General features: G+C 34.7%; 1 protein-coding gene across 4 annotated transcripts in view; it reads right to left on the bottom strand.

The window, feature by feature from the left end:
• Window positions 1-1,276: 1,276 nt before the first annotated feature.
• The window catches only part of LOC131419011 (contactin-3), a 279,521-nt gene continuing 266,835 nt past the window's right edge, over window positions 1,277-13,962 (bottom strand). For all 4 annotated transcript variants that reach the window (XM_058563641.1, XM_058563649.1, XM_058563659.1 and 1 more), the window contains 3 exons: window positions 5,851-5,963; window positions 5,065-5,233; window positions 1,277-3,238 (listed from right to left, as the gene is read on the bottom strand). In XM_058563641.1, coding sequence (XP_058419624.1) covers window positions 3,138-3,238; window positions 5,065-5,233; window positions 5,851-5,963 — 383 coding nt within the window. In that variant the 3' untranslated portion in view covers window positions 1,277-3,137. The remainder of the gene's footprint in view (window positions 3,239-5,064; window positions 5,234-5,850; window positions 5,964-13,962) is intronic.

The raw sequence follows: 13,962 nt of genomic DNA, 5'->3' as shown, positions 1-13,962 counted from the left end.
ATTATCTGATACCAGAATGACTTTACCCTCTCTTCTAGGAACTCCTGGAATCATATACCTTTCTTCTCAGTAGAATGAGATTGAAGGAGAGCTTTAAACACATTAAAACAAAGCCCCTTCAAATGCTGTCTTTTGTCTTCCAGAGTCATATATTTACCAAGCGGTGAGAAGAATCATTAACGATAAGAGCAGACTCGAAGCACTCACACACATCATTTCACTTATGAACTCCCAGCCTTTTAAGTGGGTAGTGCCAATAACCTCAATTCATAAAAGAGGATACTTCAGCACAGAGGAGTTTCGTATTCACTGAAGATCTGACAACTCTATGAGGACCCTACTACCATGGTCCCATTCTGCAGGTAGGGAAACTGAGGCTTAGAGAAGTTATGGAACTTGAGCAAGACCACACCGACACTGATTGGTGAAGGCAAGATTCAGATCAAAGCAGTATGACCCAAAGCTGACCTTCTGACTCTGCCAGGTCACACAGCCCTGGCGTCAGAATGACGCTGGGACTGGTTTCGGTGGTATAAGCTGTTTCTGCATATCCCCCAGGTCTTTGCCTTTTATTAGGGTACACTAATGCACCTAATACAACCATACTTACATTTAAAATCACACCCACACACACATACTCACACCCTGGCACATCCCTTACACATACTTTTCCCCCTTAATTCTCTTACCTCCAAATATATCTTTGAATTTTCATGTAAGAAAATGATTATATTATTATTTTAGTTCTAATTTTCCTTACACCAACAATAACATTTAAAACTGTTTGCTAATTAAAAACTAATCTTTTTCTAGTATATTTTTTTCAAATATTTAGAATATATTATACCATAAGGATTGTTTAAAAGCAAGTCTCTAACAAGGAGAAAGTCTATGGAGGACTTGATAAATTGATACTAATCTTAAGAAAATACTTGTCAAAAATGTGCAAGTAGCCACCATGAACCAAATAAAGTCAGGAGAAACTAGATACCACAATTCTATAAAGTGAATTTTCTGCTTCCCCTTTCTTCCCTCTCTTCCCATAACTGAAATACCTTTAATATACAGGGAATTGTCTCAAACTGCTGATTTTACTCAGTCAATAGGGTATAAAAATAATTTTTAAAATACCCTGTTAAAAGATGGAAAGACTAAAAGTCGGCTGAAAAATATAAGAAATAATAGCATCAGCATAACTATTACGGTGCCCTCCTATTTCCTTTCTTAAAATGTTCTTTTTGACCATACCACAGTTAGTTATGCACGGGCATTTGATTGTTATAAATTTTATTAGAATAATAGAAAATAATACATACAGATAACCATAGGATACACACACAGAAATTTAAAGATAAGTTTTATACTTTTCAATATGAAACAAAGTATATATCTCACAGAGATATATTGCTAGAAATGCCGTGAAACAATAGAATAATCATCTTGAAAATGAAAACTATAGGAACATATTATAGGAATTACTAAATAATAAAAAGGTACAACTCCATTACATGTAGCATAAAATACAGGTATTGGAGAAAGTGTTTCCCCACTTTTTGAGTGGAAATAACATATTCATATGAAAGCTACTTGTCATTCAGTTTTTTTCTAGATATATACAGTATATACATACCTTGTAGAGAAAGTTATAAATATTTTTCTCCTTTGTTCATAATGACTTTATTTTAAATGTATCTCTAAATGTAAAGTAACTTATGGTGATATCAGAATTTTGCTAATTTTTATTCTTCTTTGATATTGGAACTGTTGGTCTCAAATTCTGATATCTTTACAAAGAAGAACAAGTTCCTGCAAAATGTGAAAGTGGTAGGAAAGAGGTAAAAAATTGATTTTGCAATGTCTAACACTCAATCTGCTGATTTTCATATATTCTTTACATATTGCTATGAAGTCATGTCTTCAACAACCTTTTGAAAACCACGTATTGAAAGACTGAGTCACACATATCAAAGTCAGCAGCATCACCATGATTCTATTACAAATTTAACTCAGGAACTAAAAAGCCTGCCAGACTCACTCAGATAGACGGTTGAATTTCATTAAAAAACCATCTCTCCCATCCAAAAAAGAGAGGGTCCCTTAATGGAATCAGAAACTGGAAATGAAGGATCATGTGAATTTTGTTTAATATTTGGGTCGAGATTCAGGTCGTTCCTTATTTTCTCCACCATGTTTTAATAAAACGTAAAAGCTTGTTCGTAGGTATGAAGGATACAATTCCTTTGTAATTTTTGAGAAAGGATAAGATGGACTCATTTCAATTTTATAATATAAATGAATGAAAAAGAAAGCATTATCTAGAATGGAATGAAAACTTTAAAAATGTGGCTGGCCTCATGACTTTGATATGGTTAAATAAATCCATACTAACATTTTGCACAGGTCCAGCACATTAGGGATAACAAAGCACTTTCACATTTCTTTCTTTATCTTTTAACAAGTACTTCACAGGGCAGAGGCATATAAGATGGGTACTATTATCTCCACATTTTAGAGATGTGTAATTGAGAAGTAGAGAGAGCCAAGTGATTTGTAAAGAATCTCACAACCATTTAGGAGTATACCTGAACCAAACAGCACTCTTCCGACCTCTAGTGTAGCATTTTCCAACCACATTCTTTTAAATCACATGCACCCTCTTCCAAACAGGGTAATTTTTAAAATGTGTCTTTCACTCTTAAGCATTTCAAAGAAATATTTCAAAATAATACTGATTAAGTCTTCTAAACAATTCTGTTATAATGGGAAAATAGCATTTGGATTCAACGAGTTTTTCTATATTAAAAAAACAACAAACGTGTACGTGTCTGTCTCTGTGTGTGTACATGTAGGAGCAGTGAGTCTTTATCCATAGGCAGTGCTTAAAATCATAGCTTAAGAACATCTATATCAAAGTCTGAAGTATGTAATAGGTAAATTCCTTTGGTTTATGAAGTAAATATTAAGGCATTTCAGATTCCTCTAAAAGGATTTACTGTTTTTTTTATTAATTCATATTTTACCTCTGTAGAAAGTTAAAAATACAGAGTTGAAAAAAACATGCATAACCACTGCATTTCAAGAAAGCACTTTTTTTGTAACCAATTAACTTTCCAATAAATAATAAAAAAGAGTTAATATCACCAGAGCACATTTACAATAAAGAACAGTACCATAGGTATATAACTTGACACAGAGTGGACATTCGAGATGGCTGAAGTGGAACCTCTTGCATCCATATCTGTCAAAGGTGATAAACAGCTCATTAATAAGGATTGTACCAATATAAGAAATCAGGGCAAAAGCAATCCCTTTCTTATCAAAACCAAATCAAAGCATGGACCCAACCTAGGACCATAAGTTATTATTAGCCCTCATTTTATTTATCAACGTAGCACATAGTAGTTGCCAAGAGTACCTATAAAACAGTGATGTAAAAGTTTTCTTCAACAATTCTAGGCTTTGTTTATCTAGTCTTAACTTTAATTGAAATTGGAAAAACAACTTAATTATTTTGAAAACAATTATACTTTATTACAGACAATTTTGAGATAATTCAAAGGTTGAATTAAAGAAAACTTCATTGGATAAGGGTTTGGAAAATCTGTGTTTGTTTCCATTTTTTGCATTTCTAGGTAAATTATTATGCATAATATAAAACATCATCTTAAAAAAAAAGCAATCAATAAAAGCGCCACTTTTCTAGAGATGGCCTTGTCCACAGCAGTCTATGCAAGCTCAACAAGACGGCAGATGTCAGATGAAAAGGCTACTCTTGACTCAGCAGCTCTAAAGTGCTAAAATAGTGTCTGTCCCTGCCAAAGCACAGAACCTACTCTTTTTAATAGTTCTTCTTTGGCCATATTGTAATGTTAACTCTATACCTTGCACTATTCTAGGAAAAAGAGAGCATGTCTTAATTACTTTAAAACTCTAATAATAATAATAATAATAATAATAATAATAATAATGAGCTTAAATTAATTCCTGGTTTTGCTCTATTGAAGTGCAGATAGTTTTTAAACTGTCTGTAGTCCAAAACGTTTTTTACAGATTTTTATGTTGCAGAACTCAGTTCTGAGATAAAGACTTCCTATTTTCTTAGTATAGTTTAGTTATTTGTTTGTTTTAGTCTAAGTATTGCAGTCTTTATGATTTCATGGAAAGATAAAATTCCTCCATGTTTCCACGTCTCCCTTTCTCCCCACTTGCTAATGATGTCAGTCATTTTGTTTTCCAAGATTAAAGACAAAGGTTTTAATCTTGAATGCCCAATACTACAGACTAGGCCAAGCTCAATGAAAAAAAAACAAAGAACAAAGTTCTTTATGTCACTAAGAACTACAGAATAGAATATGAAGACACGATGGCTTCTACAGTACTTAAACCGAGGCTTGAAAACTCCAGACTTGAGATTTAAAAGAAAAGATAAAATTTCTTCTACCATTGTCATTGACAAAATACATATCCAAGTCTGTTTTTCTCTACTCTAAAAGTGTAATTTCTATAATAAAATAAGTTTCATTTGGATTTTGAAAGGAAAAGTTAGTGTGAACCTCCTTTGAAATCAGAAACTAAGAATCTTTGTTTAAAGATGTGTTTTGGTTTGGCCAAGTGGTTTATGACTTTAACGATGTTAATTTTTTCTACTTTTAAAAGAATTTTTAAGATTTATCTATAATTTCTAGAAGGCAAACAACTGGAATATTAAAACTCTTAAAAACAGTTTGTGGGTTCAACATTGCCCTTGAGAAATGCATAAGGAATTTGTTTTTTATAGGCAAATTTAGTCATAGCTCAGAATAAGGAAAAAAATTCAAATTAATAAAGTTTTACTAAATATTTCTCGACATCTTTTCTATCTTCCTGCTCTTATCTTTCTCCTTATTTTGTACCACTTGTGAGGAATTCCCCCAGCCCTTATCTCCCATATCCCCAAACCTCAGCATTCAGATGAAAAACATGGTGGGAAAAAAGAACGGACAGAGGGGCGCGGACTGACTCCCTCTTGGGGGCTCATAACTCTGACGTGGTAAATAAAAAAAGTGTCGACTTGGACCAACTTACTCGTTATTCTTGGAATCCTGATCTGTTCACTGCTGGTCCCATCCCCTCCATCTGTTGTGGCCTTAACTTCAATAATGTAGTCCTCCATAATGGGCAGCAGAAGTTCAGCCGAAGTTTTATTTGTGTTCAGCACTTGCACATTATTTTGACTGCTAGTCCTATAGAAAACCTAAAATGCATGAACAGATCCATTTACTTATATTGCCTGCTTTTATTTTTTTCATAGAACTTAGTACTCTATGTTGCCTTATTTACTCTGTCTTTCTATGCCCTCTAGAATACAAATTGCGTTCACAGCTCTATCCACAGATCTTAAACTAGAGAATCATCAGGTTCTCAAAACCAAGGAGGTGGGGAAGAGTGAACCTCACCCACGGAAGAGCTGAGCTGGGATGGATATTTGTAAGGCTAGAGAGATGGGGCAAGGCCCTGCTGTACTGATCTTGAATACCAAACCAAGTAATCAGAGCCAATACTTTTTTTCATTGCTTTTAAAGTAGTATATAAGTGAACATCAGAAGTAGCAAACTAATTAACATAACAAACAATTTACAAATATTTTGTCCAAAATTCCCAAATGAGCAGAATTATTTCACTTTAATTTATATTGAAGAAATCAGACATTTTGGAAAAATACCCTTTTTATAAAAAGCTTGATGGGTGCATGTCAAAATTAGATTCAAGAAACCATATCACCAACATTTAGAAAAATCATTTAAGCCTAGCTTCCCTTGGAAAGTACTGCCAGAAGTAGAAAAAGAAAGCATTGCAAATGCTACAACTGACCTTGTATCCTGTTACTTCTGATTCATTCTCCATTGCTTTAACTTGTTCCCAGTTAAGTAACACTCTTGTGTCTGTAGCATTCCAAACAACATTCCCTGGCGGCTGACTGGGAGCTTGAAATGCAAAATGAGAAATTAAAACAGATTTGAGCATGGAGGGATACTGTACATAGAACAGATAAGTGACAGTCATAGGAGGCTGGCAGAAATAGAGCAGAATCTCTTTGGTAATACATAGTGTATAGGCAGAATCAGAAAAAATTACACAGTAGCTAAATTTCCTCTGAAAAAAGCATTTTAATTAAATTGTGAGATAATTCATTTTATCATATTCATTATATACTTTAGGGCATTTCTCATTTGTTGCAATGGTCTCCCGGAAAACACACTGAAAGTGGAAATAAGGAAATCCCTCTCTCCACCACTAGAGGGTTGCTTGCTGATGGGTCAGGAAAGGCAGGCAGCGTGACCCTCTTTGACATACCCAGAGGCTGAGAGAAATTGCCAACTGAGCAGATTAAAGCTGCAGGAAATGAAGTGTGGATGATTTTTAAGCTAGCCTTGTATGATGAGATGAGCAAAATGGGAGGCAATCAAAAATAAGGATTACTTAGATTTATTCCCATGAAGTAATAGCTACACACATGAAAAATTGCAGCCAAGAGTCTTCATTTTCCAAGTTGAAATCAATTTTTGAGAAAAATAAGGCTAAACACTTAAATGTTAATGAGAATTCCATTAGATAATTAATGAAACTCTCTAAGGTTTAAAAACTTGAATTCATAGTTTAGATTCCCCTCATGAACATTACATAGTAAACTCATGCTGGGGGAAGGGGGTTCAATAGCATTTGTCAATAGCAACACAGACAGGACACTGAACATTCGGTTTCTTGTCAAGCACAAAACAACAAATGTAATATTACCCATTTGGCAACAGCATCACAATTGCCCAAAACAGTGCTGAAATATGTCGTACTTGTGGATTTCGCCACAGAATGTGATTTGGTTAACTGAATTTGTAATGGGAAAATGATATAAAAAATTGGCTATGCTGAGAAATTTCTAAACATCATTGACTCATGTCACGAGGGAAAAGACGTTGGACTTACAGATGGGAAGAGCTCTCAAATACGTTTATGTGACTAATGACACCAAACGAGATTGTATTCCCTGCAGATTCTTTTGCTTACTGTCTGCTCTTTAACACTGTTCTACATTGCCTTTAAAATTTTGTGATCTGGTATTAACACCGAGTTTAGGTCAGCTCAGCGCATTCAAGCTGCAACGCTTTTATAACACAAAATCCATAACGACAGTTGCTTAGTGTTGAAATACTAATGACCGTGTTCTGGTAGCTCAATCCAAATGATATGAATACACAATTATTAGAATATCTTCCCAAAGTCCGTGATTTCCTGTGGCTTGACAGCACTAGAAAAGGACAGGTCTGATTTGACACAGCTCAGATAACATACTTTAGCATGGTTCGTCCTGCCAAAAGATGTGCACTTGGAGATTATAGAAAACTTGAGTAACTTTGGTTGAAACATCTATTCTAACACTAGTCTTGCAGAAGAAATGACTGCAAGTATAACATTAGGGTTTATCTTGTGTAAGACCCAAAATTGATGAGTTGAATGAGTTCAGCCTGAATTGAATACTTTTTGAATGGACAAATAGAAAAAAAACAGGAAAAGGAAAAATCAAAGGTTTGTTCTGCGTCTGATTACTCTTATTTTGAAGCACATTGGTGTTTCCTGAGCTTCAGAGAGTCATGTTTCATTTTCATCATTTTTGCTATCTTTAAAAAAAATCACCTCAGTTTTTAAAAAGCATAAACATCTCCTTTAGCCTTGTCCCAAACACTAATATTCACACAAGCATGAGCCTAGTATGGTAGCTACATTCCTATAGTACTCTCTATAATAACTGAAGCATTATTAAATTTTTAAAAATATTTGTGAACCACCCTAAAATCATCTCTCTTACCACTACTGGTAAGAATAATATCATCTGGGAAATTATAGACCAGATGAACTTTCCTTCCATGTTCAAAATCCTATTATTGTTAGTAACTAATGGTAATTAAACATCTATAATATGTTAGGCATGGTAGAATGTGATTTTATATAATATAATTTACTTAATCCTCATTATGTTGCATTATAATAATGTTCGTTTTGGTATATGGGTAATCTGGACCCAGAAAGTTAAAAAAAAAGATTCTACACTCGTTCATAGCAGCATTATTCACAATAGTCAAAAGGTGGAACCACTCAAATTGTCCATCAACAGATGAATGGATAATCAAAATGTGTTATATATATAAAATGGAATATAATTCAGCCTTAAATATGAAGGAAATTCTGACACATACTACAATATGGATGAACTTTGAGGACATTATGTTATGTGAAATAAACTAGTCACAAAAAGACAAATTCTGCATGATTCCACTCATATGGGGTAGCTAGAGTAGTCAAATTCACAGAGAGAGAATGTAGAATGGCAGTTGCCAGGGGCTGGGGGAGAGGAAAATGGGGAGATGTTATTTAATGGGTACAGAATTTCAGTTTTGTAAGATGAAAAGAGTTCTGGAGATCAGTTGCACAATAACTAATCTTAACACTATTGAACTGTACGTTTAAAAATGAGTAAGACGGAAATTTTATGTTATGTGTATTTTTACCACAATTAAAAATTAAAAGCAAAGAACTTGCTAAGATGCCCAACTACTAAGAGGTATCATGTGGATTGAAACCAGGTCTCGTTAATTCCAAAGTCTATGTTTCCCGTATACATTGTACTAACTACCCATATTACATTGTACTAACTTCCTGTGATCTTATTTAACTCTTGAATGATTGACAACAGATTTGCAAATGATGTAAAAATGAATACTAAACATGTATGTCTCAAAATATATTCAACTTCCACTTTCGTAGAAATGCTTTTCCTGATTTCTCAGTCTAAAGTAGGGCCCCTTTTCATATACTAGTTCCTCTTTCTTTATAATTCTCATCAAAGTTACATTTCATATTTAATTTTGGTTTTATTTTTATTAATATACAGTTTCCTACTAACCCATAAGTTCCTTGTGAGCAGAGATAATGTCCAGCATGGTCTCTGACACAGATAAGCCCATATGCTAGTTTTTATTCACAAGCCCAATGCCTTGCCAAAGGTAGATATCAAATTAGATTTTGTACCTGACTGCTGTTTTAATGCAAGAGGTACTAACTCAAGGATTAAGGAAACACTTTTGTAGTGTTATCAAAAAATAAGTTTGATCTACTCCCTATGTGTCCCTAACAAATGATTCATGCAATGACAAAGTAAGATTCTGAATGGGGTAAAGATTCAGAATGAGTACTAGTGAAACAATTCACCATCACAGCAGCAGGGCAACATATGGCTGGTCACATTTCTCAAATGCAGCATATCAGAATTCAGAATGAATTTTATAGCTACACGGTTGAAAGTTTTCTAAGACACATCCCAATAAATGCTATAAATTTCAAAAGGACAAAACGGGGACATGTAACACCGACCCTCAGCCTTGAGAGCTCAGATTGAATATGGCTGACTATATTGAGGCTAAGATGATAAGGAACATAATACAAGGAAAGAATAAGAAAAACAGCAAAACAATTGGTGTATTAAACACTTAAATGATTTATTCAATAAATATCTATGTGTTAAGGGTTAAGGGGAAAATGAATAAGGAGGTGACGACATCTGGAGTGGATTTTGAAAGATGAATATGAGTTGAGTTTCACATATGTAGAGGCAGGGAGAGGGGGAGGTATCCCAGGCAGAGGGATAAACACATGCCAAGGCACAAAGGCAGCAAACAGCATGATGCAGTGGGGAGCTCAGAAGTTCCGAATAGTTACAAAGTAGGGGTGAGGAGAAGGGATCAGAGCAGATGCAGTTGGAGAGGCAGGTAGGAGCCAGCTGCTAAAAGATCTAGAAAAGGAATTTTTTTGCAGGCAATTGGCAAGCACTGAAGAAGTGAAAGGAGGGAAGTGATGGGATCAGATCTGTGATGCCATCAGGTCTGTTTCCATAGATCTTTGTGGAGGCACAGGCAGAAGGAGGAGAATCTAGGTGGGTGATCTGTAGGGAGTGTGCTATAGCACTTCGTGTAAAAGATTATAAAGAACTATATGAAAGTGATTATAAAGAACCATATGAAAGTGATGGCTGGAGGGATGGAACAGACCTGAAATTTGTGTAAGGATCAACAGGTCATGATGATTGAGATCATATGGGTTGTGGTCATAAGAAGCAAGGCTAATTCTGGCTTGACAGATTGGGTGAATGACATAGATCTTGGGGAACAATGCCTCTATCTGGAATTCCCTTCAGTCTCTACATATTTAACAAGTATTTCTTACATGTTAGGGATCCTCCTGAGTACAGTGAGCACAGAGATAAATGTGTTCTCTGACTTCTAACCATAGGCTATATTATTGGTTCCTAAACATCAGTCCTTGTACCACTAGAGATGATTTTAGGTGGATGACACTTTTAATCATAAATATTTACATATTTTCATGGTAGGAAAATAACTATCACATGCAATTCTTGACTCATAGATAGAATTCTTCTGGATGAGGCCAATATTGATACGTCTGTGGTAATCTACTTTACACAAAACACATAAATTATTAAAACTAGGTTCTGAATAATGACATAGACCAAAGGCCATTACACAAACATAAATAACTCGGATGTTTTCAGTTACACGTGGATGTCTGGTAAGCACCCCAAAATACACAGTCATAATTCAAACTAACTCTGACCTAAGGAAATATTTACTATAAATTATTCATCTTAAACTAAGCAATCAAGAACAGAATATCACTCTATTAATAACAATCGTAAAGACTCTGATTAGCTCACTGCAAAACTTATTTTCAGGTATGCATTTTTGGCAAATAGATTAGGTTTATTTTTCTTTGCTTTTCATTGTATTTTCTAACTTTTACACTTTTTTCTATTTAAGTAATTGCTTTGCTTTCATTTTTATAGAAAAAAATTATGGCTACTATCTTGTAATGGAGAGTATTAGTGATTCCCTATTTATAGCAATGATATAAAGTTGCCTTTTAAAATAAATATATTTAAGTATTAAAGTAAATCTATTAGGAAAATAATAATACAGGTTGTTTGAGTATGTGGCTAATATCATGCAAAGATGATGGAGATTGCAAAACACTGGGCAAATTACAAATAAAGTGAAGTTTGCTTATTGTATGCTCCAACCTTCTCTTTAGTAAATCTTCATTCCCACTTTTGGTTTCCATCCTTACTGACATTTGGTTACCTTGTATTAAGCCATAAATGTCCTTCTTTTCTACCTTACTAGGGTCAAACCTCAAGTTTCAACCCTCTCCCTCCACACTCTCTAAAAAAAGGCTACCTACCCTTGTGTGCCAACAGAGACTAATCTTGTAATACCACAGACAAGATCTACCTACTTGAAGACAAAGGCCTAGAAGCAATGTGGCCATTTACAAATCACATGTCCTGAGTTCACTCTCTTAACCTAACAGAAGCCATAGTGTCTCAACTGTAAAAGAAGGAGAATAGCTCGTAGAGCTGTTGTTATAATAAAAAACAGGATAGTGAAACTTTTATAACTGTAAAGCTTCAAATTGGAGGTTGCAACCTGAAAGCATCAGCCAAAGCCAGCTTGCAGATGTTTTTTGTCTACCCCAAACACTGTATTTTAATTTCGCTTCATTGCCAATATTTAAAACTCAGGAGCTTTCATTTAAGTTCTAGATTTCTGGGTTCTTGTACAAACCGGAAGATCAGAAATGTTGGTCCTATACTGATGGACAGAAGAATGGGCTGGAGCCAAGAAGAGGTTGCCCACCCCCCCACCCCTGCTTATTTAAACCTGCCTGGCCATTGAAGGCATTTGACTTTATCCTTCCTCTTTTTAAATAAAGAGTAGTTTGGGGTAGTTTTGATATATTCTGAGGATATTTTACTGACATCTTTAGACAAGTAATCTAGCTTGATGGAATAAATTACCTTGTTATTTCTCAAAGGCTTGAGGGTGTAGACACTGAAGGAAGGAATATGAAGGAAGAAGGGTGCAGGCAGATGAAAGGGCAATTCAGGGATCCTTAGGGATCTCTCAGGTACCAGAGATTTACTCTCAGATCTTCTAGAAACATTTTGTTCATATGATCCTTATTATTGGCTGGTAGGGTTGACTGTATTACTGTTTAAAATATTTTGTGGTTGATTGTATTATTATTTAAAATCGTTGCAAGTCCTCCGTCCTTTAGCACCCCCATGGGAAGATTATGCTTCCATGCCTCATTCTCACTGACATTTGGCTTGGCCATGGGACTTGTGGTCCCCTGTGTATAGGAAGACATACTTCCCCTTCTCATTGGCATCTCACTGACATCAGACGTTATCATATGACTTGTTTCAACCATGGAATGTAAGCAAAGTGAAATGGGCCACTTCCATGTGGCAGCTTTAAAAGCTATTGAAGGGCATGGTTTGCCATTCTCTTTTCCCTCTGCCATGAAACCAGCACGGCCCAGAGAGTGGCTGCTCCTTTAGTGTGGGTCCTGGAGTGAAGATGGAATGGATCAGATCTGAATGTCACTCACAATGGACATGTAGTATGGATGAGAAAGAAACACTTATAGTTTTATGCCACTGAGGTTTGGAGGTTTTGGATATTATAGACTGTATTAGCCTAGTCTTACTGATATAGCTATTAACCAGTAGTCTAAATAGCAGCACAATGAATTTTCATAAAGGCAGAGTCAAGTACCTTAACAGTATATCTGTTAGGACTTCTGATTTCACTTTTTGTGTTCTATCCTGTATGGAAGCCCAACCCACAATAGGCTGATTGAGATCCACACTTTATTAGAACTAATTTGATATATGGTCTACATTTTGCAATTTTTTGTAAATCATATCTCAACTTTCACATCCTATAGATTCTTCCTCTGTCAGCTCAATTTCTACTGATGACAGTTTGCTAAAACAGAAAAAAATGATAAAAATGAATTTAATTCTAATAGAATAGTGGCATATCACTATATTTACAGCACAACACTAATTGACAGGCTATAACATTATTTCAATAATTTAAAATGCTATGTGACAAAAATAATATTATGCCAAAGGCTTTTATTATTATTACTGTTCCTTAAGCACCTATTATGATATCCTTTGTGTATCTGATTATCAGACTCCTCAACATCAACTTTATAGATTTTACTAAGTTTGCAGCCACTTGCTCACAAAATGATTACTATAAGGCTGTTGATTGGATGAAGCTGGGAATATAAGACTTTTCTACCAAGAAGAAATAGCTAAATCAATTGTGGTACATTATCACAATGGAACATTATACATACACTAACATATTTATGAAGAATTATTAATGACATGGGGAAACAGTTTTGATATCAGGTAACTAACATATGGCATAAACTCCACTCTCTAAGAGAAACATTCTACAGAACATAAGTCTGGAAAGAAAGACTAACAATATTAACGATGGTATTTCTGAGTGATAGAATTATGGGTGATTTTTATTTTCTTCTCTATATTTTCTTTTCCCCATGTTTTCAACAATGAATATGCTTCCCTTTATATAATAATAAGTAGAGATTGTTAAAATAAAGAATATTACTATCCAGAATTTTCAACGGTGATATCTCCATATTGGGAATAGTGAAGCTGGCATTTACTTTCAAACTATGGCAGTTTAACAACATATGCTTGCGTGACTAACTATGCAAAACTCAGCAGATTTCTCAACATTTTCTTGACTACCTGATGGTAACGAGATGACTAACATGATAAGTAGTTGTTGTCACCAGTAGCTTGAAGGTATACTTTGCACTTGGATTTCACTAGAGTTGAATATCAGCATTTGTCATTAAACTGCTTAAACATATGACATCGTGCAGAAATCACGTGACCAAAAGCGACTTTCTCCCAAATAATGAGATATATGTGTCTTGGAATCATTGAAATTATTATAAATAAACTAATTTCTTATCCTAGTAAATTGACTCAATTCTTAAAAACATCTGCTTCTTAACTCATCTGAAACT

This window comes from Diceros bicornis, chromosome 2 (genome assembly GCF_020826845.1).
Source record: "Diceros bicornis minor isolate mBicDic1 chromosome 2, mDicBic1.mat.cur, whole genome shotgun sequence".
Classification (NCBI taxonomy): Eukaryota; Metazoa; Chordata; class Mammalia; order Perissodactyla; family Rhinocerotidae; genus Diceros; species Diceros bicornis.
Note: the sequence above shows the minus strand (reverse complement) of the source record. Positions and strands in the feature narration are given on the sequence as shown.